This window comes from Rhyacophila brunnea, unplaced genomic scaffold (assembly GCF_057557595.1).
Source record: "Rhyacophila brunnea isolate RB1 unplaced genomic scaffold, BYU_Rbru_1.0 scaffold_12, whole genome shotgun sequence".
NCBI classification, from domain to species: Eukaryota; Metazoa; Arthropoda; class Insecta; order Trichoptera; family Rhyacophilidae; genus Rhyacophila; species Rhyacophila brunnea.
Genome location: NW_028232774.1, coordinates 38163007 through 38189628, shown reverse-complemented (window position 1 = coordinate 38189628; position 26622 = coordinate 38163007). Strand labels below are relative to the sequence as shown.

Below are 26622 nucleotides of genomic sequence, written 5' to 3'. Positions count from 1 at the left end.
AAGGCCCCGATGCTAGGATCTTTGGCGGCCCCCCTACATATCTCTAAGGATAAAGGCAGTGTGATGCTCTACAGTAGCGCTTTCCAAATGGTGTACGCGGTAAAATTATTGTGTATATTTAGTTATTACATTATTGAAGGAAAATAGCCGCGGGCGACTTTTTTTTACTATTAAAGCAAATTTGTTCTGTGTGATTATCTCACTTATCTGCTTGACTGGCCTTGCCGGGCCCCTCCTGAGCCCGGACCCCCAGGCTAGAGTCCTGTCAGCCCCCCTCTTGTGGGGGCCATGGTCATAAGATTTCATGAGTGGGTGGAAAGAAATGAAACAATGACAAAATAAAAACACGTTTATTAAAAAGGAAAAATATTTACACAATTCGTACACGAAATTCATAAAACAATAATAAATCCCTCCTAAAAAATATGCCAATAAACCTTATTCATATTATGATTTATTGATACAATTACGAGTAAATTGGAATTTTTCGAAAAAATATAATATCGCTGGCCTATAAATAATATGACCCTGTGTCAGTGACGAAGGGTGGAGGTCGGCTGTGGAGATCCGACAAAAATAGTACATCGTTCGACAAACTGCAAATGTCATAAACCGCAATTCACAAATTTTACACGAGGCACAAAAAACTTTATATCGTCTCTGTTCTGGCAGAACACACTAACTGGAGAATACTAGTTTTGAGTAATTTGACTTTGAAGTTGTTAAAATGTTTCAAATGGTCTATCATGTGAGTTTATTAAGTAATCGTAAAAAGGATGACTTTAAAATAAAGACTGTTTATTTATTAAGAAGGTTTTCAGACGGTAAAGTTTGAAATAAGGAACATTTTGGTATAACTAACTCAATATGTAATTTTTTCGAATTAGTGTCTTCTGCCAGAACAGTGACGATATTATGCAATAGTATATTCTATACATTTTTGTAGCATACGACGCAGACCAAGTAAAAATATAACATGCAAAATGTTCTATATCTCGCTTCGAAGGTATACGACATATTGCAAATATTTGCAAATACTTAATTTCATCAAAACTTTCTGATATTTTACACAGATGTGTAATAAAATTTCTCAATCGTATCAACAAAAATGCCAATTTATCAAAATTGGTGGGTTAAGACATATTGCTATTTGTTGAACGACAAAGATTAGTTTGTCAGTCATACTTATTTGTTTTCATTGAACTAAAAATACAAATTGCAGATGATGTTGGGTTAGTTCTAATGTAAAAAAACAAATCAACACCATCTGCAAAATTTGTATTTTCAGTTAAATTAAAACAAATAAGTATGATTGACAAATTTTAGTGTACACCATTCATGTCGGATCTCCACAGTATCACTCAACCCTTTGTCACTGCCCTGTGTATTAAATACACAACAATTCAAAGAATAAAACTAGGTATCCAAAAAACTAATTTTTATTTATATACAATGATTAAAATTTAAAATACTTTTCAATAATAAATTAATTTGTCGATGATAAAAAACATTCTTTTTTTAAATACAATTTATCTTTTGGTAGATGGAAAACATTATGGGTCTGATAGACAATTGAGAAAGTACATGTGATGATGAGCTTACTTCGTATGCCATCTTGCGCTGATCAGTTAAGCAGCAGACAACTCAGGAACTCCACTGTGTCGATAAGAGCTGTATAGCGTGACAGTTATGGACTAAAACGGCAAATTTACAAAGATGAACATCAAACAAGCTTGCATTTGAGCAAGATACATCAAATTCAAAATTCTGACATTTATTTATTTTTATTTTTCATTCATAGTATATGTCTTTTAGTGCATTCAACTCTCGAGATGAGACAAAAATATCTCACGCCCTGTTCGCGAGTTACATGAGACGTGTCATATAATTAAAGGTGGCCAGATTTTGTGAATACAGAACAATTTCAGTGGAAATTATTTATCCAAAAGTATGATTAATGATATATTGTGGTAGGAAACTGAAAAAAATTCTAGACAGCCATATTTACACGATATCTTTTAGAATTTTGTTTCATCTTCATTATATTGGATCAGTATTTTACTGACACAATTTACTGAACATGAAATATTATATTTTACCCTTTTATAAAAGATATTTTTGCGCTAAAAAAATTTACTTCGTTAATTGGACTTCTTGTACTGTCAAAGACATAAGTCATTGTGAAAGCATTGCCCATTTCATATTATAATGAAGTAGACAGTACTCAGATTTCAAGGACAAACACCATCAAAGTTCATACAAAAAAACTTTGGATTATATCAAGCCTATGTTTGAATGTATTGTATACCTATGTGTATGTGAATCTTAAATCCAATACTTAGAGACGGATGGTTAAGCAAAATATATCTCTGTAGGTATTTTTTCCCTTTGAAATATTTTCAGGTTATTTAAATTTATATTTTTTAAGAAGGTAAGCTTTTAATAATCGTCTAGTGTGGAGTCTTCGACACTGATGGTCACTGTGTTAATAACCAAAACAATGCGTATTATTTCAATTAATTCAATATTTAATTTTACACATTGGAGCAGTGATATTTATATTACAACCGACGTATACGTCTTACTACAGGATTGTCATTTTTTGTTGCAATCTACAGACTGAAATAATTTGTGATTTTAAAATATCGAGTGCTTAGTGTCAAACACCACTATCTACAAAAGTTCAACTTTACAGGAGAGCCAAAAATCGTTGTTTTAGATTCTTGTAACTCAACAAGGGACATGTTTATTTAAAACCTAATGTTAATATTATATAATTTATTGTGTATTGTACATTTATCTTGCTGATGTTATGTTAAAATTTATAGGGATAGTTTTAAAAAAATATGAAAACAAGGGTAACTTATGTAGTTAGCGTTAAACTTTACTGACGATTTAATAAGAAATTAGAAAAGATTGACATAACGTTGTTTGACTATCATGTAGCCGTAAATGTAAAATAACGTTATCTCAAAAAAAAAAACACACACTTTTTTGTAGATAATGTTGTCTGACTTTAAGCACGCGATATGAAACTATGTATTCATAAGTTAATATGATGTGTTATTTGGTAGAACTCGTTTTATGAAAAAATTATCAATAAAGTTAAGTTCCCGCAACAGTTGAAGCTGACGATTATATGGTTAGAAAAATATCCTTTATAAATGGATAGCTTGCACACATACACATAAATACACATTTTGAAACAACATTCTCATTCGTGGGGTGTTACTACCAAAAGTTGGTAAGTCACAAAACCATGTTATGGAGTAATTGCAATTTGACAAGCCGTATAAAACAGGCATAATGCTGATTTCTTTGTGCTTTATGTGCATGTATTGGATGACCTTGAATTTTTTTCTAGCATACATATTTATATATAGACACATACTCCGTTATTAACTCTAAATACCTAAATTATTGACTTACCAACTTTTGGCAGCCACCTCATGTTATAAATATTGATGGTTACCAATAATTACATAAATACAGGATGTCTGGCCACCCTACATATAACCGATAGATTCATTTGATTTGAAATACTTCTGTAGACAGAGACAACTTGAAATAGAAGGTCGGTAGTTTGGAGAACTATTGCTCGGAATATTTAAATCGCTATCAGAGCAAATGGTGCCTTTCTTGTTCAAGTTATCCAATACTTTTTTTTTAGATTCATTTCATAATTTGAGCAAACAATAATCTCACAATATTTATAAAAAAAATTATTTATAAACTAGATAACAAAGAATAATTTAAAAAAATTTATAATGGATATTTTACAATAACTGTAAAAGTGCTTTTAAACGATCAGTTTTGCTATCCAATCAGTCTCCGTTTCCGTCAAGCTAAACGTTAAGGTGATTCATCAGTGAAACGGCAAATAATTTTCAACCATAGGCGTGACGAAATTTTGCACTCGCTCCCATTCGGAGAGAGAATGTAGAGCTGGAAACACGTCATTTTGCTTCGTGATGGCGATGGCCGTAATAATTCTTAAATCGTGTAAAGATGACTTAAAACGTTACCCATTTACTTTAAAAAGAAAACATGTCAATGAATATATTATTATTGGTACTGATAAAACAATAAACAGAGCATTAAATGGACACATGTTGGATTTATAAGACAAATTATATTTGGTTTGACATGCCTCATTTGCACCCGCGACCCGCAATCCGCGCATCGCCTAGTGACGATCTTTTTAGACCGTGTCTCAACTAAGGTATGGCCTTAAACCGTTAAACTGACGTGTAAATGCAAAGCTGAAGCGGCCAACTGAAACCAAAACGGAGACGAGACAGGATGGATTTTCTATCAGTTATCGTATCCGTTTTTAGAGTTTCCAGTTAAATTAACGTGTAAATTAGTATGATGCCATATTTTTAATACTACTTTTCTAATTTGGATTGAAATATTATAATTTCTTTAAATATAGGTACAGTAACGTAAGTAAAGTAATTATAAAAATAATATTCATTTTTAGTGGATAAAAAATACGTAAATATACAATGCCGATTTCGAAATGACGTGGCAACTGAAACATAGACGACTGATCGTCTAAATACACTGCTGTTTCAAAACCGAACGGACCAAAACGTCAACCTCGACTGAACGGACGACAGAACTGACGTTTAAAAAGACCTTTACATACATACCACAAAAAAGGTGCGCCAAAGTTTTACTAAAATTTTCCAAGTTTGACAATATTCTTCAGTCTTAGTTAAAACTATCTATGATGTAGGTACAATAATTAGTATTAAATATTGACTGTTTTAAGCCTAAGGTGGGTTACACGACTTCAACAATTGAACATTGTCGATGTGATTTTGTTGGTATTTACAGAATAGATGTAATTTAAGCCAGCTCGCACATCTAAACTCGTTTCGTCTGCAACATATTGAATACGTCCATGTGACATCATCGTTATTCACAAAACACACACAGCCAAATGGAGATGCGCACATTGGTGGAATGCGACATTTTAGTTTAAAAAAAACATCTAGCGTTGCAAGCAACAAGTTGCGGTCACACATGACCATGTGATACTCGGCAGACAAAGCGTATACATACTTTTCGTATTGCAATACTTAGCTCGTTTATCAAATTAAATTTTTTATTGTCATCCAAAACACTCGCAGACTAAGTTACTCGCAATCCGAGGTTTTACTGTATCGGTATACACTATCGAAGGGTGGGGGTAGGCTGTTAAGATCTGACATAAATAGTGGACATTACACTTTGTTAGTAATACGTATTTGTTTTCTTTGAACTAAAACTACAATTTACAGATGGTATTGGTTAGTTTTTAAAAATCATTTAAAAATTGCCTAAACCAAACCATAATAGTATTGGTACACTTTTGACTATCCGACAAAATTGTGCACAATTTTTCATTCATACTTACTTATTTGTTTTCGTTGATTCAGAAATACATAGTTGTTAGTTAATTCGTTTAAATTCATTAAGCCCTGTCTAAACCAAACTATAATAATTAATATTATTATATCTATAAAATATCCAAAGTTTTAAATGATTTAATTGCAAAATTTCAGACATTTTATAGATAGATTTTGACCATTATCTGTTATGGCTTGGTATTCGCAGGGTTTAATTGAATTTAAAAAACTAGATAACACAATCTATAAATTGTAGTCTTAGTTCAATGAAAACAAATACGTATGACTGACCAAGCTTAGTGTGCACTATTTATGGCGGATCTTAATAGCCTACCTCCAGCCTTCGCCACTGATGCGCACAGGTTACGAGTCAGTCATTTCTATACAGTTGTCAAGCTCGCCGGTCACTAGTCAGAGTGTATTCTGACGTTTCGAGAGATTACATGCGACTGTCGCTAGGCGCATATGTACGCGGTTCAATATGAATCATCGGTATGACATTTCTAGAAGGTTTGATTTATGGCCGTGCCGCAGACGATGCCGAGTTTAGATGAGCGAGTTGGCTAATGTACCGATGCACAACATAAATGCAACATTGTTAGATGGAAAAAAATATCAATCGGCGCATGCTACATAGTTAGAAGCTTGCTTCTTGACATGAAACAGATGGCATTTTAAATAATTTAACTTTGGCTTAGCACCCTCCATATAATCATACAATATTATACTATTTTAAATGTAAGCAGTGTCTGATTTGTTTAAAAAAATATATACAGGTAATCCTCTAATTGATTTTCAATTACGTTTTCCATAACTTTTTGTTGTTTCAGATTTCAAACACGTAATATCGAGATTTCAGTGTATTTTGTATGAAACTCAACTTACTACCAAAGTGTTGGAACGTATCTCAGTTGGTAGATAAAGAATACCTTGTACATTCAAATCATGAAAATTTTCTTTATATTAAATAGAATAACTTTTACAATCTAAAATAATAAAGTCGTTCTCCTTGAAAAAATACCATCAACACACTAAAATATATGCCAAAGACAAGAAGTATTGTTTCACAGATTGTGCCATTCACAAATTGTATGCATCATTTTTACTGCCTACAAAACTTAAAGACTTTTGTATATCATGCTCATTTTTAAGTACAATAACAATTTTTTACTTTACAATAGATAAACCTTTCATTGCGTTATACAATACAACATTCTGCTCATGTATTTTTGACAAAACTACTTCTATCGCATTTTGAGATAATATAATATGTACAGTAAAGTACAGTAACTTAAATTGGAATTTCACACTCTATGTTGATTATAAACTAGTTGAGTATGTGGTGAAACATTGTATGCCACATAGATGGATACAAATTTAACTGGTGCTTGTCCACATGGCGCGAGTAGCAATAAAAACTGTCGCATTCGAGCGCCAGATAATCGTAATTCATTTTGGAATGGCTGTAAACACTGCGATCCTACAGAGTCTAACGACTATGGGCGAATGTCGTCACAGCAAGAGTGCTTGTGAACGGCTCAATGAGGTGACATGTAACTGGAGAACACGCAACTTATTACGCGCAAGTCAAAATGCGCCATGTGGACAGGCTTTAAGCATCAAATTTTATTTTGATGAGAATCTACATTATACAGTGCAATACTGCGCTATGTATTTCGGTATAGAATAAATAATATTGTAAATGATTATATTATGAAAGCGACGATAAATATATAGAGGATTCACTTACATGAAGGTATAATATACAGGATTATTATCAACTGAAGGAAAACTTTGTTTATCAGTGTGGACGCTCGGTATCGTATACTTACGTCAGTCAGTTTAAATTTAAATTACTAATAAATTATTATTATTTGACTTGCCAAGGATTTTTTAGCAATATAACAACAATATGTTAATATTCCTCAGCCGGCTTGAAAAATTAGTTTCATTTTTTTATTATGAAGATGCTATATACCCACTTTATATCGTCACTGTTCTGGCAGAAGACACTAATTCGAAAAAATTACATATTGAGTTAGTTATACCAAAATGTTTCTTATTTCAAACTTTACCGCCTGGAAAACTTCTTAATCAATAAACAGTCTTTATTTTAAAGTCATCCTTTTTACGATTACTTAATAAACTCACATGATAGATCATTTCAAACATTTAAACAACTTCAAAGTCAAATTACTCAAAACTAGTATTCTCCAGTTAGTGTGTTCTGCCAGAACAGAGACGATATTATTATCTTCTCTTGCACCGAGGCAGTGCACGGAACTGAAATGATTGCCGTTTATATCAACCACTTTCAGATACGTATGTAATAATCTATAGAAAAACATTTTGTAATACGGATTGGACATAATTGAGGTGCTGAGGATTAAAGCAGCACAAGTTGAATATAAGTAAAAACAATGAGTTAGGAGCAGTCTTTATATCGCCACATATTTATTTATAAGTGAAAGGGGATTCAAACATGTACATAGGTTGTGATCGAGATTTTTCAAGAAATAATGAGAAACGATGATTCACGAATCTCAAGAAATAAATTATCAGAAATTTTAAGATTCTCAATTCGAGAAATTGTTACTGATAAAAAATTAACAAAGGTAATTTGAAATAGAAAAAAAAGCAGTCAACTTTGATCTGAAATGGAATATCTTAGCTGGCAAAAATTTTGGTGGCAAGAAAAGCTAAAAAAAAAGCTCCCCATTTTTGAATTCGGAATTTATTAAATGCGTCAGTCAAAATTTTGGTTAACAGAAGCTAATTCGGTGGTAAAAATGTTGTTATTATTTTCATAGCAACGTATCTAATTTGAATGTTTTAAACACTAAAAAATATCAATATTTTTCCATTGAATAATAAATCATTGAAAACATTGAAATACAGCATACACCATTCCATAAAATATTCAAAATATGTCAAAATCATCTGAATTAAAATAACATGCGGCGACAATTGCAGGAAGAGTTTATTTTTCAATTATTTTCTTCTTTATTTATGTGGACGAAAGAATAAAATTTGCATGAGAGGACTTGGACAGACCCATATGAATATGGTATGGAATAATGTTATTATTCATACATTTAATTTTTTTAATATCCCAATATTTGAAAACAACAGACGCCTCATTTACAGAATGTTGAAAACATATGTTATGTAAAATTCGCAATAGCATATTTCTTTAACTTTGTAAACGATTTATTGAACTATGTCATATATACACTTGAATCATTTTAATCCTTAGCTCTTCCATTAATAATTAATTATAGAAACCTTATTATAGTAGTACCACATTGCGAGTTAAACAAACACGTTTCTTCCAGTGTGTACTTACTACTTAGCGGAGCTAATTTGTAAATTGCTTAATTTGGCTCAGTTATTATTCCGCTCTTTCTTCTTATCCGTCTGAACTATCGAACCTCACTTACAATGTGGTACATTTTTATAAATCTCGACGTCTCACAATCAAATCTACACACAGGTAGTGAGCTTCTCGCCTCTGAAATAAGAATCAATGGCCGGTGCATCAGTGCGAATAATATCCACAAGCATGCCTTCACAATATGACTAGCTTCTTTCGCTTTTTTTTGGTTCAGACTGTGTAAATGTGTAATAAATAATGATTGCACATAAGATAGAATAAATTTCAATATAAAACTTATATAAAAGATAAGCAGACCTAAATTTAGGGTAGATGTATCAGTAGAAAACATGTGGCTATGATCAATCATGATTTAAGTTCTACGCATGATTGGCTAGGTACGAACCCACGTCATAACTGATCGATAAAATCACATCGTAATTAGCATTTATATCGAAAAAATCATATTTCAATTTTCAAGGTTTAAAATCAGAAAAAGAGTTTACCCAAATATTTAAAATCTTAGAGAAAGATTTTCTTTTTAATTGTTTCCTTATTCAACAAGGGCAGAGGCGCACTCAGGATTTAATATTGGGGGGAGTCCAAGGAGAGCCCAATTGAAAATGGACAAAAAAAGTATTATTGCAGTTAATTTATAAACAAATCTACTCACAGCCCAATTTCTCGTTTATCGGTCTTTTGTCTATTGCACTCGGTGAACCTACACCATGGCCCCCACATCCTGAAACGGGCCCTCGGGCTAGGATATTTGGCGGGCCCCCTACCTACCGCTAAGATTAAAGGCAGTGTGAAACACTAAATTAACGTTTTTCAAATTGTGTGTTTACTTCAAATTAAGGGTACTTATACAGTGAATTATTGGCAATTTTTAATACATCTACTTTAATAATGAGTATTGACACATAATAATCAAAAAATATATTGCACAATTATATAATTTAAAATGTTCATGACCATGAAGTATAATAGCGCCCGCAGGCGACTTTTTTCCTATCAAAGCTAATTTATGATGTGTGTTTATCTCACTTATCTGGTCAACCTGACACGCCGGGAACCCAGGCCAGAGTTCTGTCAGCCCTCCCCAGCCATGATCTACACCACTCCGGAATTCGGATGGACACCAAGAATTTTTTGACAGTTCCATTAGATTCCATTAGAGATTGGGTTTCTAAAAAATCCCGACATTAGTGTTTCGAAATTTTTGTGTTAGAAATTAAAATCTAAGAAATTTTTCTAAAAAGGGTGCTGGACAAATCATTTTTTTGCCGTGTTTTTATTTATCTAAGCCCAAAGTATAGTTTATTGCCTTTCAATTTCAATGTTTAAAATCATTCTGATAATTTCCATGTTTGGGAGGTGCCAGGGCCCCTTGCCCCCCCCTGTGTGCGCCACTGAACAAGGGTATCGATATAATATGGAAGCATTATTCACAGAGGTTCAGGTATATCATTTGATACACTATTTCATTACAAAGAGGACAACTTGCAATGTTGAAACAATGAAATTTATTATGAGGTAAAATCTGCTTAGAATTGATTGATTAAAGTTATCATATTGTTATTTGATGTTTCAGTAGTTTGGTTTTTAAATCATTGTGGCATAAAAAAATGTCTAGCATTACCTAATGATCACTCGGCAGTTTACTACAGATTGTGTTGCAGTTCAAAGGTAAAACTCACAAAATACAACTGAAGACTTCTAAAGAAATTTTATTTCAAAAATTGATTTCTATCTCAACATATTATGTACCTAGTGAGTTTACAATAGATATAAGATGCCCTAGCACACAGACATTTGGCGCAATATCAACATAATCTAAACTCAGGAAATGTCAACAAAATATCATTTGTGCCCAGTTTGTACACAGGCGCAATTTAATCCAGCAAGCCAAAACGAAAAAATATTCAAACCCATTATACAAAAATGTATTATTAGATTAGGAAACAATGATTTTGTATCAGAAATTAGATACACTCATCAATTATTACAAATATACCGATTCAGTAAAACCTGAGTGTTTTGGAAGATGAGCAATATACGCTTTGTCCGCCGACTGTCACATGGTCACAACTGAGTTGATGGTTCTTCTCTCTCTCTTTCTCTTGCTTAGGAATCCTCGAAAAGAGGCAAAAGCAATCGTCATTGAATAGGTTCCTTGTTAAAGTCGCACAAATAGAAAAAGATTCCTGTAAGCCAACAGATAGAAGTCATTCTGTTAGTGACAGTGGACGTTGTCCCACGTAATAATTAATAAATTCGATTAATTCATATTTAATTTAAATAATAGGAATATAAAAAGGTATTTTGTGTTATTCATTTATAGGTTTTGGAACGGTTCATCTGAGTTTCAGTTGTTTCTTATGGGGAAATTCACTTTGGATTACAAACACGTATCCGGAACGAATTATGCTCGCGATCCAATGTCTGATTGTACATAGTTTATCAAATGTTGGAAGGATATTAATTTAACCTCTCGTACAAAAAAGGTGTTATTACAATTGAGTCGCTTAGAATCATAACTCACATATTGCAATTTTGTCGTTTTTTAGTTAAATATGCCAAGTGATTCTAAATGAATTAATCTATATACCGAAAAATAGTTGAGTATTAAAAGTCAATTTAAACCATGTGAAAATCGTTGACAAAGTTCATTGTTGGTGTAATATGTCGTATATTTCAAAGAATAGAGTTTTGTCACCAACGCCTTTCTAACCAATCGGGGAGCTCTATTTCTCATAGTATGCTGTATGTCTGCAACGTTAGGAGTATTAGGTATATATATTTTTTAAAAAAAAAGTTATTCGACTCTCTCACTCATTAATATTCTAGGGAGTTCAATACTGTTCTTCTAATTACAAAAAATAGTGCTCTGTTGGTTTTTAGCGATTATCTCAAAACTTGATTTTTGGAAAATGTGAGTTATGATTCTAAGCGACTCAATTGTTGTTCATTGTCATTTTTGACAGGCTGCCGCGGTGGCTTCTTTAACAATGACCAAAAGTGACACATGTCTGAAGTGATGACAGTATGAATTTTATCTGATTGACAAAATGGCGGTGCCAACTATATCAACTACATTAGTAGTATTCATGCTCCTTTAGCGCCTTCCAACTTTGTGCAGGTGCGAATTGTTGTTTTTCAAAAAAACATTGTCGTGTTGACGTTGTATGTGGCAGGCAGTACATTAAGTTACTTATGTGTTCTCATCTCAATTTATCATACACAAAGTCGACGAGTTGTGACTGAACCGAGTTTGCGTGTATGAGTTCACTATCACTAACATTTTATCAAAAAATACTAATCATAAACTGATAGAAACAGTCTAAATTTATCAGTTTTTTCCACAATGTACCTTAGCGAGTTTTACCTTCGGAACAACGATATAAACATATATTAAGTACGACATAATTCAGTATGACACTGTTAATCCTCGATGGATAAAATAATACGTCCAATTGAACTAGACTGCGGCTTCTATATCGAGACATACACGTCGTTAAAAAAACAATTGCAATATGCATGTCCGGAAACTTGTACGTATGCAGTTCGCCATATCACACTTCACCGTGAAATTTTGTATCGGAAATATATGGTTGTATATTAAAGACCGTCCAACCTCTTTGGGTCGTATAGTACTGACATAAAATTCATGTCTAAATAAAACAAGGTTCTTGTCCGTTTACAGGAAGCCAGCGGCAAACAAATTTTATTTGGATTATTTGTTAGGTTAGGTTAGGTTTTCATTCTTGAATTCATGAATTTTGCCAAAATCGGCTATGAAAATTGAATTAATGTTCATATTGAATCTAATAAAATTGGAGACCATATAGTATACGGTCATCTCTTTCCAATAAGTAAGCTCATGGCGAACTGTGGCACGGTGAAATGTTTTACGTACAATACACATGTAACCTGCAATATCGCCAGCTTGCAAAAAGCACATGACGTAATAAATCGCATTCAGCACCATGACGTAGATGTCAATATATAGAAGGCGCACAGTAGAATCTTTTACACTACTTCCATAAAACAATGTTACATTCTATCATTTAAGTTGGCGGCTTTGAATTGAATTCAGGATGGAGTGTCAGGCGATAGATTCTGTGCTTCGCGACGTTACCGTGCTTTGAAAATTTGGCACGCCGCCCGATACGCTGTCGGCGTAACAAAGTATATACAAGGTGACGTATTTAATACTATGGTAATAATAATTTAGTGTTGGGGCGGATGCTATTCGAGTCCGAGTGCCCAGTTGATGCCTTGCACCAGGCACAGGATGAGCGGCTGCCACGCCACCAGAAGTCGAATCCAGTCCAGCAGCTGGCCATAAAGAACGTGCGGTCTTTCCCATCTGATAACCAATAGTCAAGGAACAACATCTTTCATACTAATAATATACAAAGTGATGACGGAAAGCTGTAAAGTGGTATATTCCATATCCGAGTAACTTACTCGCTAAACCCACTCAGCACATCTATTCTATACACAAGGCTGCTATCGGCGGCTATCGAAAGTAGTTTATCATATTTATATATTGAGGTATTATAATTGTTACAATAAGTTAGCCGTCTAAACTATCTATCTCGCTCTAAAAGTTAGCACAGCCAAGGGTGGTGCTGTTAAAACATAGCACTTATTGTAACAATAACAATAATTAACTACTTATAATTCCAAGGTGATACAAATCACGGTTTTTATGCATTGCACTATTTTCTAGTGCTAATCTACGGCATAAAAGGATACGGATTGCTGAACATTCTTTTGAGGTCCACCTTCTCTTTGCAGTAAGGGCAGGTTTGTTTCTTTCCAACAATGCACCATCCCCTGATGCAGAACTCATGGAAAACGTGGCCGCAAGACAGCTTGTAGGTATTCTCTGCAAAATATAATAAAGAATAATTTAGGATAAGCGTAAATTTTAAAAGTTCATTTATTTGATCAGTTCAATGTAAAACTGTGACTAAGTTTGAAGAGACAATTGAAATCTTTGTGCAGTCGCGTATCATAAGCTATAGCCGGACTTAAAAACTAAGATAAAAAGGTGTTCAGAACTTCTTCAGTTTCGACACACAACAATTCGCCGGCTTAAAACAAATTACCAATCAGTGATGTGGACGATTCTGATTGAGTGTCATTGTTTTTCAAATATTGTAATTTATTTTTAACACTACAACAGGACACGAGGTCTAATGACAACAGTGTATTTAGTAATGGAAGTGAAACAATCGCAAGCACCCAGGCTTTGAGAAAATCATATAAGTATATTGTGACCTCACCAAAAATCGAACCCGGAGCCCGTGGCTGAAAGGTCTGCGCCTTACGCACTGAACCACGGGGGTCATCACAAGTAATCAAACTAGATACAGCTACACCTTACTAGTAAGACTCAAAGCCCGCAGGAGACGGTGACATGCGCGTTAATTTTGTGGTACGACCACTCAACCAAATATAATGTGATCAAACATACCACATAAGTTCGATAGTTTTGACAGAAAATATCGTCACTGTTCTGGGAGAAGACACTAATTCGAAAAAATGACATATTGAGTTAGTTATACCAAAATGTTCCTTATTTCAAACTTTACCGTCTGGAAACCTTCATAATAAATAAACAGTCTTTATTTTAAAGTCATCCTTTTTACGATTACTTAATAAACTCATGTGATAGACCATTTCGAACATTTCAACAACTTCAAAGTCAAATTACTCAAAACTAGTATTCTCCAGTTAGTGTTTTCTGCCAGAACAGAGACGATATGATGTAGTTAAAGCGACGCCGAGCGGGAGAAAACTAGGCAATAGGCTTCATATAAAAGCAGTTGGAAATAATAAACATTACAAAAGATGCCAACCAGCTGCTAAAAATCAGGAACTGGAAAAACGTGCGGAGGACCGTACCGGCTGGAGGACAGCGGACAGGGCTCGACTTGAGCCGTAGCGCCATCGAAGAAGAAGAATAATGGTAAGAATAATTAAATTTACTCTATGTAATTCGTGCAGTTGTGAAATTTTAAGGTTAGGTAGTTCCACTATAATACTGCAGGCTGACTAAGTGTGATGTTGCATGGATTGCTCAGTTTACATCGCTGGATACTTGATTAAGTGGTGATGACGCCAATTGACTGTCTTTTTTATTATTACATGGAAATGTAAAAATAAATATATTATGTTTCTCAGGGTGTCGAGGTGCACACTTTGAAAATTTCAGAGTCAAAAATATAACACCGAGTATGATATCTTTTAGTTACCTATAATTCCTTCCTCTCCGGTCGGGACTAGAAGGGGATTCCCACATACTGCGCACACATTCTGGTCCAATTGCCGCGTCGGCATCCCTTGCGGTCGATAATACTGAAAATAATAAGCCAATTGTGATCATGGAACAGTATCGTTACAATGTTGATATCATTGCCCGGTCCTCAGAAGCCCTCAAACGGGCATTTATTTCTGTAAAGTCAGCTGCTGCAAACACGGGACTCCGAATAAACGAAAGTAAAACAAAATACATGCCAGTTCTCCACAGTGCAACAGACGATAATAATAGCATTATCATTGGCGGCGTTGCTTTTGAAACTGTTGATTCATTTGTTTCTCTAGGATCCCTTGTCACAAACACTAATAACACAAGTGACAAAATGAATCGCCCTCACGAACACATGCTATTTTGGATTCCGAAGGCTTCTAAAGAACAAGGCTCTCTCAAGGAAAACCAAAACAATCTCATATAAAACTCTCTTACGCTCAGTATTAATCTATTGATCACAATGCTGGGCACTCAGCATAAAGTATGAGAGAAGAGAGTAAGAAATATTTTTGAAAGGAGAGTTTTGAGAAGAATCTTTGGCGCTGTTCAAGAAAGTGGCATTTGGAGGTCAAGGTATAATGAGGGGCTGTACACACGGCATAAAAGGTATAAATGAGAACTCTGCCATTCTGGGCAGTGTTGACCTGTGTCCCCCTGATAAATATCTTAGAAATAGAGAGCATCAGTTGTTTATTCAACCAGAATCAACCTGCCACTGGTAATGCCAATTGGGAGGGCAATAACTATGTTCAACCAAATTGCTTCGGGTGTCGATATATTCCACTTGCGTGAGAGTGAGTTTAGGGGGATACTGTTTTATAAATTCTTAAAATAGGGTCTTCTTAGCAAACTCGGTGTACTTCTTTGAACTTTTATAGATGTATAATTGTATTTTCACTGCTTTTGTACGTTTATATTATGTTCTCTTTTTATACTTTTATTTTTATCGCTTTTATTACTTTTTCTTCTTCTTTATAATGTTTTATGTCATGTTGTGAACGTCTTAAACTTATAATTTGTAATGTCCACAGTATGTTAAAAAAAAAGTTGAATTGAATTGAAAAGATCACGTGGCATATGAAAATGCAGACTGCGCTGGATCAGCCACGTCAACGTGCATAGAATGCCGGAGGATATACCGGCAAGGCGAGCATTGTACGCAACCCCCGAGAGCAAGAGAAGATCTGGATGGCCGAAATTGAGATGGCAGGACTGAACCACAGGAGATTTAAGAATGCTCTGTCAAAGCAACTGGAGAGTGTCGGCGCTGAATCGACCAGAATGGAGGAAGTTTTTGAAGGAAGCCAAAACCAGTCAAGGGTTGTAGTGCCATAAATGATGATAATCGTTACAATGACATTACCATGTAGTTAATACCTATTAAATAACAATTGAATTAAATATACATATTTGACGAAGAAATAACATATGTAAATGTAATTGTCACTGTCGATGAAATAACATGACGTAATTAAGACCAACTCACCCCGACGTGCGCTGCCATTTTATCTGCGCATATTTCCGAGATGTCTCTTCCGAGAACTCCATAGTACAGTCCGTAGAAGAGAAACAGGAGTCCCACGTCCATCCACACATGCGGTTTCTTGTCAAACACAACATTCAGCCCAAAAAGTGTCGCCATCATTATAATGTAGCCGATCACGCCCAGGAAACAACTCAGTTTGTACAGGAAATAGAACCATTTATAAACTAGCCTACGGAAATAAAAGTGTTCAAGAATTAATACATAATTTTTCGTAAAATAAATTAATGTTTTTTTAATATTTATATGCAATATCTATTTTTACTGTTGTCATTGTATTACTTAATTGTCTTTACATTATATTTCGTGGTCGTACAGGCAGGAGTCACTAACTCCAAATACACAGTTTTGAGATAATCGATGTTTTAAGTTTTTGTTTTTCTTAAAATGGTTGTAAAATCTTTATTTTTTGAGTTCTTCGTTACTTTTATTTTTTTATATGTTCAATAATTTTAAATCGTGACTTATGTTAGTCAAGCAGCATGACTTTTTCTATATAATGACATTAAAATCTCAATTTTGTCAAAACTGGAGTTAGTGACTTCTGCCTGTACGCCCACGATTTCATCTCATGTTGTGAATGTCTTGAACATGTACTTTGTAATGGTTACATGTAAATTGCCCATCAAATTTTTTATGAAGTTTAAGTTGCTCTGGCCAGAGATACGACACGTTATTAAAATATATCTAAATCTTAAATTTTATTATGTGATCAGTCAGTGCGTCGGGTCTCTATCTAACTAAACGCGACACTGCAAGGAGTCATCGAGTACCGCCGTGAACGAGGTAGAATGGTGTCCAATTCTGCTGGCAGTGCAGGCGACTGGTATCGTTACTTTCAAATGACACCAACACCGTTTCAAAGTGATCCAGTCATGTCCGCATTATCTTTTATTTATCTCAATATGCGGTGTCCATCAGTAACTTAATAATTTTAAACTGCATTATTAAAAGTAGGGAATCGACTGAACGAGCAAAAAATTTCGATTGTTGAAGACTGTTTATAAAGTCTACTTATAATATACTTTTTAAAACATGTTTGTTTCCAATTAAAATTTACATGTAAATTGTATGTGAAACATTTCACAGTGAGCTTTCTTATCGGAAAGAGATGACTGTATACTATACGGTCTCCGATTTTAATAGATTCAATATGAACATTTATTCAATTGTCATAGCTGATTTTGACAAAATTCATCAATTCAAAAATGAAAACCTAACCTAACCTAACTAATAATCCAGTATATCGTCTATTTTCAATATTTGTTTGCTGCTGGCTTCCCGTAAAGTGTACCGTGTTTTATTTAAGAAATGAATTTTATGTCAGAACTACGAAAGAGGTTGGACGGTCTTTAATATACGGCCATATATTTCCGATACAACATTTCACAGTGAAGTAAGTTTCCGGACAAGTTTTGTAATATTGACTCGAATTGTATTACTACCTAGGTGTGGTTCCTTCCAGTGGCTTTTGTACTGCTTTTCTGCCGATTAGCGTCGTTATGCAAGTGAAGACGAGCCAAATAAAGATGAATCGCCACCATTGGTTTTTTAAACATAAGCCGGCTGGAATTATCCACATGGCTATCATTGTGACTAGCTATAACATAAAAAAAAATTCATTCAACAAAAGTAATTTAAATATCTTTAGTCTACGGCATGGGCCCAAGCCTAAGATTTATGCATATGAATGACATGACACAATAGAAAATAAATTAAGCCACATATCGTTGGTCTACTTTGTAAAACATGTAAATTTCATAATGGCCAAAAATTGGGCTTTTATTCAATACGCTGCACGTATTATTGAATATCTACCTCAGTGTAAGATTCTTGAAACCTCTACGCACCTTTCACATTATACGGTTTTGACCGATTTTTTTAGTGGCGTAAAGAAGAGCATGGCCCTTTTCTCATTTCACATTACATTATTCATTGAACTTTAAACCTCCCTATCTCGCTTTAAATATATTTTTTTTCTTTTCTGTCTTTGAAATCATATTAAAGCATCCTTTTTACATTTTTATTAGGTCGTGTTCTTGTTTGTCCGGTGGTTATTTGTCGAGTACAAATCTTGCAATCGATTTTTAACTAACTTCCCGGCCAGCTAGACATTTGAAACTTGTAGAATATATCAGAACACGATGCCAATGCATTCTTTTAATACTTTTAGCCAGAAAGTCATCTTTAGGCAGAATTGAATTAATTTTCAGTTAATTCTGTTTTGTATGGAAAGTTATTTCAGAAAAATCCGTAAAAAGTAAAAGAATATTATTGGTTGCTAAGGGTGTGGTCCTAGCAACTAAATTATTAATATATACATGCGTTACTATGGAAATCAAAATTAAATGTCAAAATTACATTTCAGTATTCTATATTTGTTTGTTTTTTATTTACTTCATATCAAGTACAAGTTTGAGCATATTGAGCATAATAATTCAACAGAAAATTTAAAAACGTCGTAAATAAAAAGTTCTTTTTATCTTGTAATTATTTTATTTATGTTCAAAAAATCAAATGATTTAAAACAACCTTTTGAGTTATTAATATTTGATTGATAGAAGTCAATTTTGTATTCAATATACAAAAATAAATTCGGTCACCAATGGGTTAACAAGTAGTATGACGTATAATATGGTATATAACACGATGCCCAATCGACTAATGCATTGGCCTATAATGTCCGGGGTCCTGGGTTCGAATCCAGGGTTTGGCAAATACACATATTATTTTTCATCGCGTGTTTGGAGTCAGAATATAGACCTATAGGTTGAGCAAGTGACTAACATCCATTTTCGTAAAAACAAAAATCTCTTGACGTAAAGCCTCGACCCTGTGGAGGCCCATATGATCTTCTTAGGATCGGACATGGTCAATAAAAATGTATAATATATTTACCGAGTAAGATCTGTAGTGTCTTCTCTTCCACTCGACAAGGAATATTTGAGCAACAAACATGGTGGCAATCAGAATGAGTACCATCTCCATATGCATGGCATCGTGGCCTTTGTGCAGCTCGTGTAGCTTCTGATGCTCTAACCTGAAAAAACATTCATTCTGTGGTGAGCAATTATCGCCAACAAATAATAATTATTACACCTAACGATTCAAAAACAAATCAGATTGTCTCTACGCTTGTTGTGACTGGCTTATTCTATACGTTTGAGATGCCAATTTTTTTTTCAATTGGCTCCGCAATCCATCGAGGATCTTGACCCACTCATGAGAGTATTTTTTAACAGATTATATTTTTTATAAAAAATATGATGTGGCAGCCATTTCTAACGTAAAGAATAGTAGCAGAAGCTGAGAGTGAGATATGTTCACGAAAAAGAAGGGGAAATTTTAGTTCCACAGATCCTTTCAAAGACATCCACATCTAGAGTTGGGTTTCGGGAATTTCCTGATGGGAATTCTCGAGAAATTTTCGAGATTTTCCATCCCGAATCTCGAGAATTGAAATTTTTAACATTTCAGGAAATCCCAGATCTCGAGAATCTTTTCTCGGGATTTCTTTATTATCAAATAATAATTGAAAAAACCATTTTCTATATGAAAAAAGTGGACAGGAAACACAATTTTTGCAACATCAGGGAATTTTGTATCGGATGGATTTTTTTTTTTTGACATTTGTATGGATTGACAGTCTGTATTTTTTCAAATCCTATTTTAATAAGTAATGTTTTGAATTATTTTTGTTTTCCTACTTCTATTTTGTTTGTTTTCTTACATAGATAAAAAAAAAAAACATATTTTTTTGGAATTTGTCTGTTCTTACACTGATTTGAGGATTTTTACAGTTTTTTTTAAATTTCCCCAATATCTCGAGAAATCTCAAGAATTCTTTTCTGGAAATCCTGAATCTCGAGAATTGAAAATTTCATCATTTCGAGAAATACCCAACTCTATCCGCATTCATTATGTAATAATAAGTCTACGCAGGCACGGGCGTGTTGACACATGTCATAGACCCAGAATATAGAAGAGCGATTTTCAAAGCATAACAATAACAAAAAAAAAAAATTATAAATAGTTATGTATGCGAGGAATGTTAATTCAATTGAGAGATTATAATATGTGAATCGCTTGATCGAAAGGTTTGATATCGACTATACATTATAATCTAATAATATTAACTGATAAGTTTAGTTAATGTCAGTTTATGCCAACTGTTATTGTGATGAGTATTTCATTATCTAGATATTATGATTGATGTTACTATAGATAGTGAATTTTTTCATTCATAAGATTCATGCAAAGGACACATACTTATTGACATCACGGTCTTACTATTTAACTTTTTTACACATGTGTACCGGTAAAAACAAGAGAAATATTTCAGGGACCACTAACGCAGAAAAACTATTATTTCTATAAATAGTATTTTATTAAATTAGTTTTTTAATTTTATATTACAACAGACACACATTGAACAGTTTGAATGCGAATACAAAAAATACATCATGAAAATTCTATTGTTACTATACATCAGTGAAACGGCAAATAATTTTCAACTATAGGCGCGACGAAATTTTGGACTCGCTGGCATTCGGAGAGCGAACGTCGAGCCGGGAACAAATCAATTTGTTTCATGATGGCGACGGGGGTATTAATTCTTAAATCGTGTAAAGATGACTAAAAACGTTACCGATTTACTTGAAGAAAAAAACATGTCAATGAATATATTATTATTGTTACTAATAGAACAATAAACAGAACATTAAATGGACGCATGTTGGATTTATATGACAAATTGTACTTCGTTCGACATGCGTCATTTGCACCCGCGACCAGCAATCCGCGCATCGCCCAGCCAGGATCTTTTTAGATCATGCCTCAACTGAGGTATAGCCATAAGTGAATAATCAGACATCGATCAGCAAAATTTTTTTTAATAATAAATCTTGGAAAGTAACAAAGTTTAATGTGCACTATTTACGGCAGATCTTAACAGCCTGTTTCCACTCTTCGCTACTGATGTACATTATTTGAAAACCCTCATAATCTTGGAACACGACCCTAGTTTAACATTTTTTTTAAAATATGTAGGTATTTTTTTGAGTGTATCTTCTTTGTTAAAATAATGTTCTGGCAACACTTATTTTAGTCAAACATTAGATGGCGTTGAAATGGCATGCGGTAGTAATGCCATTTAAGTCAGTCACTGACCATAGTTCTTATAATGTAGACAATCAAGCCAGATTAGAGATAGAGAAAAGCACAAATACAGACAAATGTAATATTCACCTCATTTTTTCTTCCGACGTTAGCTCGTCCAACGTCTGAAAATTAAAATAAGACACAACATCACTTAACAGTAATTACAAATCAGAGAGAAGTAAGAGAAGCGTAAGGCATTGATATAAGAAAGAGCAGGATGAAAACATTGACTGTGTTTTATTCTTTCCATTATGATTGGGGTACCTGCACACACTATGGGATTCTGTGACATAAGAACACTAAAGCTGCGATTACATTATGATCACGTCACATGCTGTCACTGCGACAAATTTAGTCTATGGTTTCATCATTCCGCAGAATATTTTGAATGATCACTAAGTATCTCTATAAATTCAATGATGGAATGTGCCAACACTAATTTATTAGTGTTTTGAATTATTATTCATTATTTTTGGTAATTTCAATTAATTTTAACAGTTTCTACGTGTGCGTATGTTAAAATTACTTGCGATATTACATCCATACATAATATTTTGAACAGAACCCAACCAGCAGATCATAGATAATAATTTAATAGAAAATACATAGAGAGAAAAATAAAAATAAAGAGAACGCGTTTTGACGTGAGTCGAAAATGTATAGACATAATAAAAAACGTTCATTGAGTAGTGCGGTTGGCGATGTAGCGCGATACGCGTGAGGTGACTTTATTGTTGTTCTGGACATTTCGGCAGATTTTGCAAACTGACAATGTTCGTTTAAAGATTCAAAATGTACCACTGGATGGGAGCATCAGTCTGATATCATTTTAAATACGTACCAAGAGAAACGATATTAAACATAGTTTCTCCGTAGCAGCAACTTACTGTGACAGCACGTAACGTGATGATAATGTATTCAAAGCATAAGTGTCAATAACGTATATACAATATTCGTATTGATATATTCCACTTGCCTGAGTTGAGTTTAGGTGGACGTTGTTTTATAAATTCCTAAGTAAGGGGCTACTCGGAGTGCTATCTGGTATTTCATTATATTTTTTCAATTCTGTTTTATTTACCTAGGTATAATGTTATTTAAACAATGTTGTTTTATTATTTTTTCGTGTCATATCGTGTGCATCTAAACTTACAATTTGTAATGTATGTGTTCATGTAAATAAAATTAGAATCATTTCGATACAATCATTTTCACGTAGGGAGTAGAGTAATTGGCCAGCAGTTATCGTTTCACAGCACCCTATAGTGTGTGGCAATTGAATTTTTGGTACTGTTCGGTTATCAGGAATTCAGCGGAAAACACATTTTGAAAATAGCTGATAAACTGGATTATTTGTTAGGTAAACCTAACCTAACCCAACCTAAACTAACCCAAACTAACAAATAATCCAGTATATCGGGTATTTTCAAAATGTGTTTTCCGCTGTATTCCTGATAACCGAACAGTACCGAATTTTTTTTCTTCAGAATCACAATAATATATAGTTTTTTTGGCCGTTTGCAAGTGAAGACACATCCAACTTCACCTCTGTGCATTATATCTGTGGTAAGGGAAAAGCAGTTAATTTTTTAGTTCATACGAATCTATCAGTGTTTTGAATCAGGATCATCTATATTTTTATTGAGGATTATCGTGGCGAGCACACTTTGAATACTGTTGCAATAAACATATTTTAACGTAGACAAAATAAAAATATATACATTCCGTATTAAGTAAAATACACTGTACCAAAAACAACTGAATGTATTTTTGCTATTGAGTCCACTTGTAACATATTATATTTCATCGTAATATAGGGTACACTTCTAACTAAGATTTTATTTTTAAGCAATATTTTTTGGAAGCCAACTGTATAGAGGAGGGATATCGAACCTTTTTCTATAAGTGTGTTAGATTTTACGGAAAAATCTTGAAAAAAATAGTCACATGTCAGATAATCAAAATATTTTTTTTTTTTTTTTTTTAAATATAATGGTTAATTGAAAATTTACCAAAGATTAAGTATTATATTATTTAAAGAGATATTTCTTGTTTTTCTGGAGTTAATTTTCCCACTCACCAAAGATAATTGAAAAATAAATACATGGTTAACTCATTTAGTGCTAAAAACGCGACTGGCGCGTTTGAATTACCTGGCCATTAGATATAATTAACATGATATTTAAATATGGTAATTAAATATTAATTAACAAGTCAGCAGTGATTTCGTTAAGGGAACCCTACACGTTAGTTCAATCAAACCGTTACGGTTTTACTTTTTGTTTGAAACAAATTATTGATATCAAAATAGTTGTTCGCAGTCATATTATGTTTATCCAAAGATGGTCCAAAATATCAGTTTCCATTGAATCAAACGTTTTGGGCAATGAGTTCAATTCACATTCTGCAACATTACTATTTTTTTTTCACAGACATAATATTGCTAAAAAGGTGTGTCGATTTAAAAATATTATTTGTCATGCAATCTGTTTGAATGCTGATAAAATAAGCCAGCGTTGCCAGATCAAGTAAATTTTAAAAACATCAGTATATAAATTAAGTATAGAAATCTACTAAAATTTGAACTTTGTCAACAAAAATGGTGTGCGTGTTAAATGTTCGCCATCCCTGGTATAGACTTAAATAGAATATGTGATGAAATACATTGAATAATAAACAGTAAGTCCATAATGACATATCCAAGCGCTATTTTAAACCTGATAAAACAGGACATGGCCATGAAAAAACAGATGTATTTTGCTACGTACATACTATTAGAGTAAACAAAAATAGTATTTTTTTTTATTATAAATATCCTACGGAAAAAAAATAATTTCAACTTTTTATTACCCAAATTATTTTACCCATATTGTAATAATAGGCTATCGTAAACTGCTGTAAATGTCAATAGTCTATTAACTCATTTAGTGCTAACAACGCGACCGGTGCGTTTGCATTACCTGGCCATTAGATATAATGAACATGATATTTAAATGTGGTAATTTAATAATTTATGGAATTTTAAACATTGTTTCACAACATCTTTGGTACTTAATTAATTATATTAAAAGATATGGTTGTCAACTTTCCCTACAAGTCGGTAAATCAAGAGTATCCATACTCTTTGCCTTGTTGGTATTTTTAAATGCCGATTCTATTGACAGAATCAAATAAAACAATGGTGGCCGCTGGAATTTTTACGTTGACATGTTTTAATTGAGATCTAAAACCCAACACAACCCACTGAAACACAGAAACAAATGAAAACCTGCAGTGCAAAGCCCGCTGCTTGTAGTGGTCCTTCGCCACAGATTGTCATTTGTTTCTGGCTTCCAGTAGGTTGTGTTAAGACACTGGAGCTATATTGTTTATGGAAAAACCACCTACTTCCACCGGACATTGTTGCATAATATGCTTCTGTCATTGTGTTTAATCATCATGAAATACAATTTATTGTATAGGTACTTAATAATATTTTTAAAGTTTCAAAAATATTTAAAAGGTACTGATGTTTCTCTTATTCGATATGACAAGCCTTCTGACAAGGCACCCGAAAAAGAAGAAGAGTAAATACTGGCATTCACAATGTACTTGTGTTTTCAGTAACAAAAGAATCATGAAAAACGTAATAATATGAACGAATTGATTAGCTAGTCAATAATTACAAATAAAAATATTGTAAATAATGAAAGAAATTGTAATATAAGTTTTATCAAAATAACCTCTACATTGACAGAGACATTGGATAAAAAATAATGAATGTATGACAGTATTTAATGTTAAATTTCCTACGTGTTCTCACCTTGTTGGGATCTACTGGTTTGTGGAGATCCATCGTCAATTAATTTTAAAATACAATAAGGAATGCTTTATATTGGGTTGTTTTCAATAAACGTCAAATCAAACTGGTTTTGTTGAGTGCGGTGACTTTTTATTTGGAGGTTGGGTCTTATCATTGGCAGTGTCAAAGACCTGCCAAATCGACAAACCGGACTATATTTTAATTACTATTGAAAAATTTGCCTCCGCGGCACTGCGGCTGCAATCAGTTATCAGGGATAAATTGGGCCATAGAGCAGAGATTAGTAGAAAATTTTGACAGATGAGTTGGCAATGTAGCCATATTTAAAATTTAACCAAAGACAATAATTTTATAAAGCGAAAAAAATATTCAATCATTTTTTTTACAAATAATAATTATCCCGATCACGACCTTCTTGCCCTAATCCATTGTCAAGAAATATTGTGTTTTTGGGTATGTCAATATATTTTCCTAGTGAAACACTTTCAAACGATGAAAATAACGACGAGCCAAAAAATACATTACACAATATCTCGTCAATGGATCGGGGGCATTCTATAATATCAAAAATATAAAAACTTATTAATTGCCGATGTACAATAATAATTGAGTAAATAGGTACGTTCTGTAAAAACAATAAGTAATTATTTATGAAATAAAATTAATCTGATATTTCTTTATATTACTATAATAATCAACATCGATTTGTTATAAGTACTTAATATAATAAGTAAGTCATTAAAATGAGACAAAAATGTATAAATATCGAAAAAATAGCATTAGTTATTATAATATGACTTCTTGTAAAAATATTAGTTGAAATCTACACATTGGCGAATTTACATTTTGAAGAGCACCTGGGCTAATTAATACTTTTCGCGGCCCCAAAAATCCTACTAATTGAAATATTAGAAAAATCATAATATTTATAATCGGTAGGTAATTTTTATTATGCATGCTCAAGTTGTAAAAAGAACAACCGAGATGTAACCCCCCAGTTTGAGAAGTATTGTACTAGAGGTT

At 33.3% G+C, this 26622-nt stretch overlaps 1 protein-coding gene and 1 long non-coding RNA gene across 2 annotated transcripts; both read right to left on the bottom strand.

Annotated features, from left to right (window-relative positions):
* Nucleotides 1–336: 336 nt before the first annotated feature.
* On the bottom strand, nucleotides 337–10702 carry LOC147078144 (uncharacterized). Its single transcript, XR_015072279.1, has 2 exons — nucleotides 7663–10702; nucleotides 337–665 (listed from the first exon to the last, which is right to left on the bottom strand). It is a non-coding gene; the product is annotated as an uncharacterized LOC147078144 (long non-coding RNA).
* Nucleotides 10703–11096: 394 nt separating this feature from the next.
* On the bottom strand, nucleotides 11097–25881 carry LOC147078143 (E3 ubiquitin ligase Rnf121). The gene is made up of 9 exons (XM_085961249.1): nucleotides 25600–25881; nucleotides 21885–21919; nucleotides 19536–19677; nucleotides 18083–18237; nucleotides 16581–16809; nucleotides 15039–15141; nucleotides 13534–13666; nucleotides 11762–13141; nucleotides 11097–11296 (listed from the first exon to the last, which is right to left on the bottom strand). Exons 1-8 carry the CDS (start codon nucleotides 25630–25632, stop codon nucleotides 13021–13023), a joined length of 951 nt encoding a protein of 316 aa, XP_085817375.1. The 5' UTR covers nucleotides 25633–25881; the 3' UTR covers nucleotides 11097–11296; nucleotides 11762–13020.
* Between the last annotated feature and the right edge of the window lie 741 nt (nucleotides 25882–26622).

Coding starts and splice junctions, on each gene's coding strand:
- LOC147078143 (XM_085961249.1), bottom strand. CDS start 25,632: ATGGATCTCCACAAACCAGTAGATCCCAACAAG. Junction 19,678..21,884: donor ACGTCGGAAGAAAAAATGAG/GTGAATATTACA, acceptor ATGTTTTTTCAG/GTTAGAGCATCAGAAGCTAC. Junction 13,142..13,533: donor AAAAGAATGTTCAGCAATCC/GTATCCTTTTAT, acceptor ATTGGTTATCAG/ATGGGAAAGACCGCACGTTC.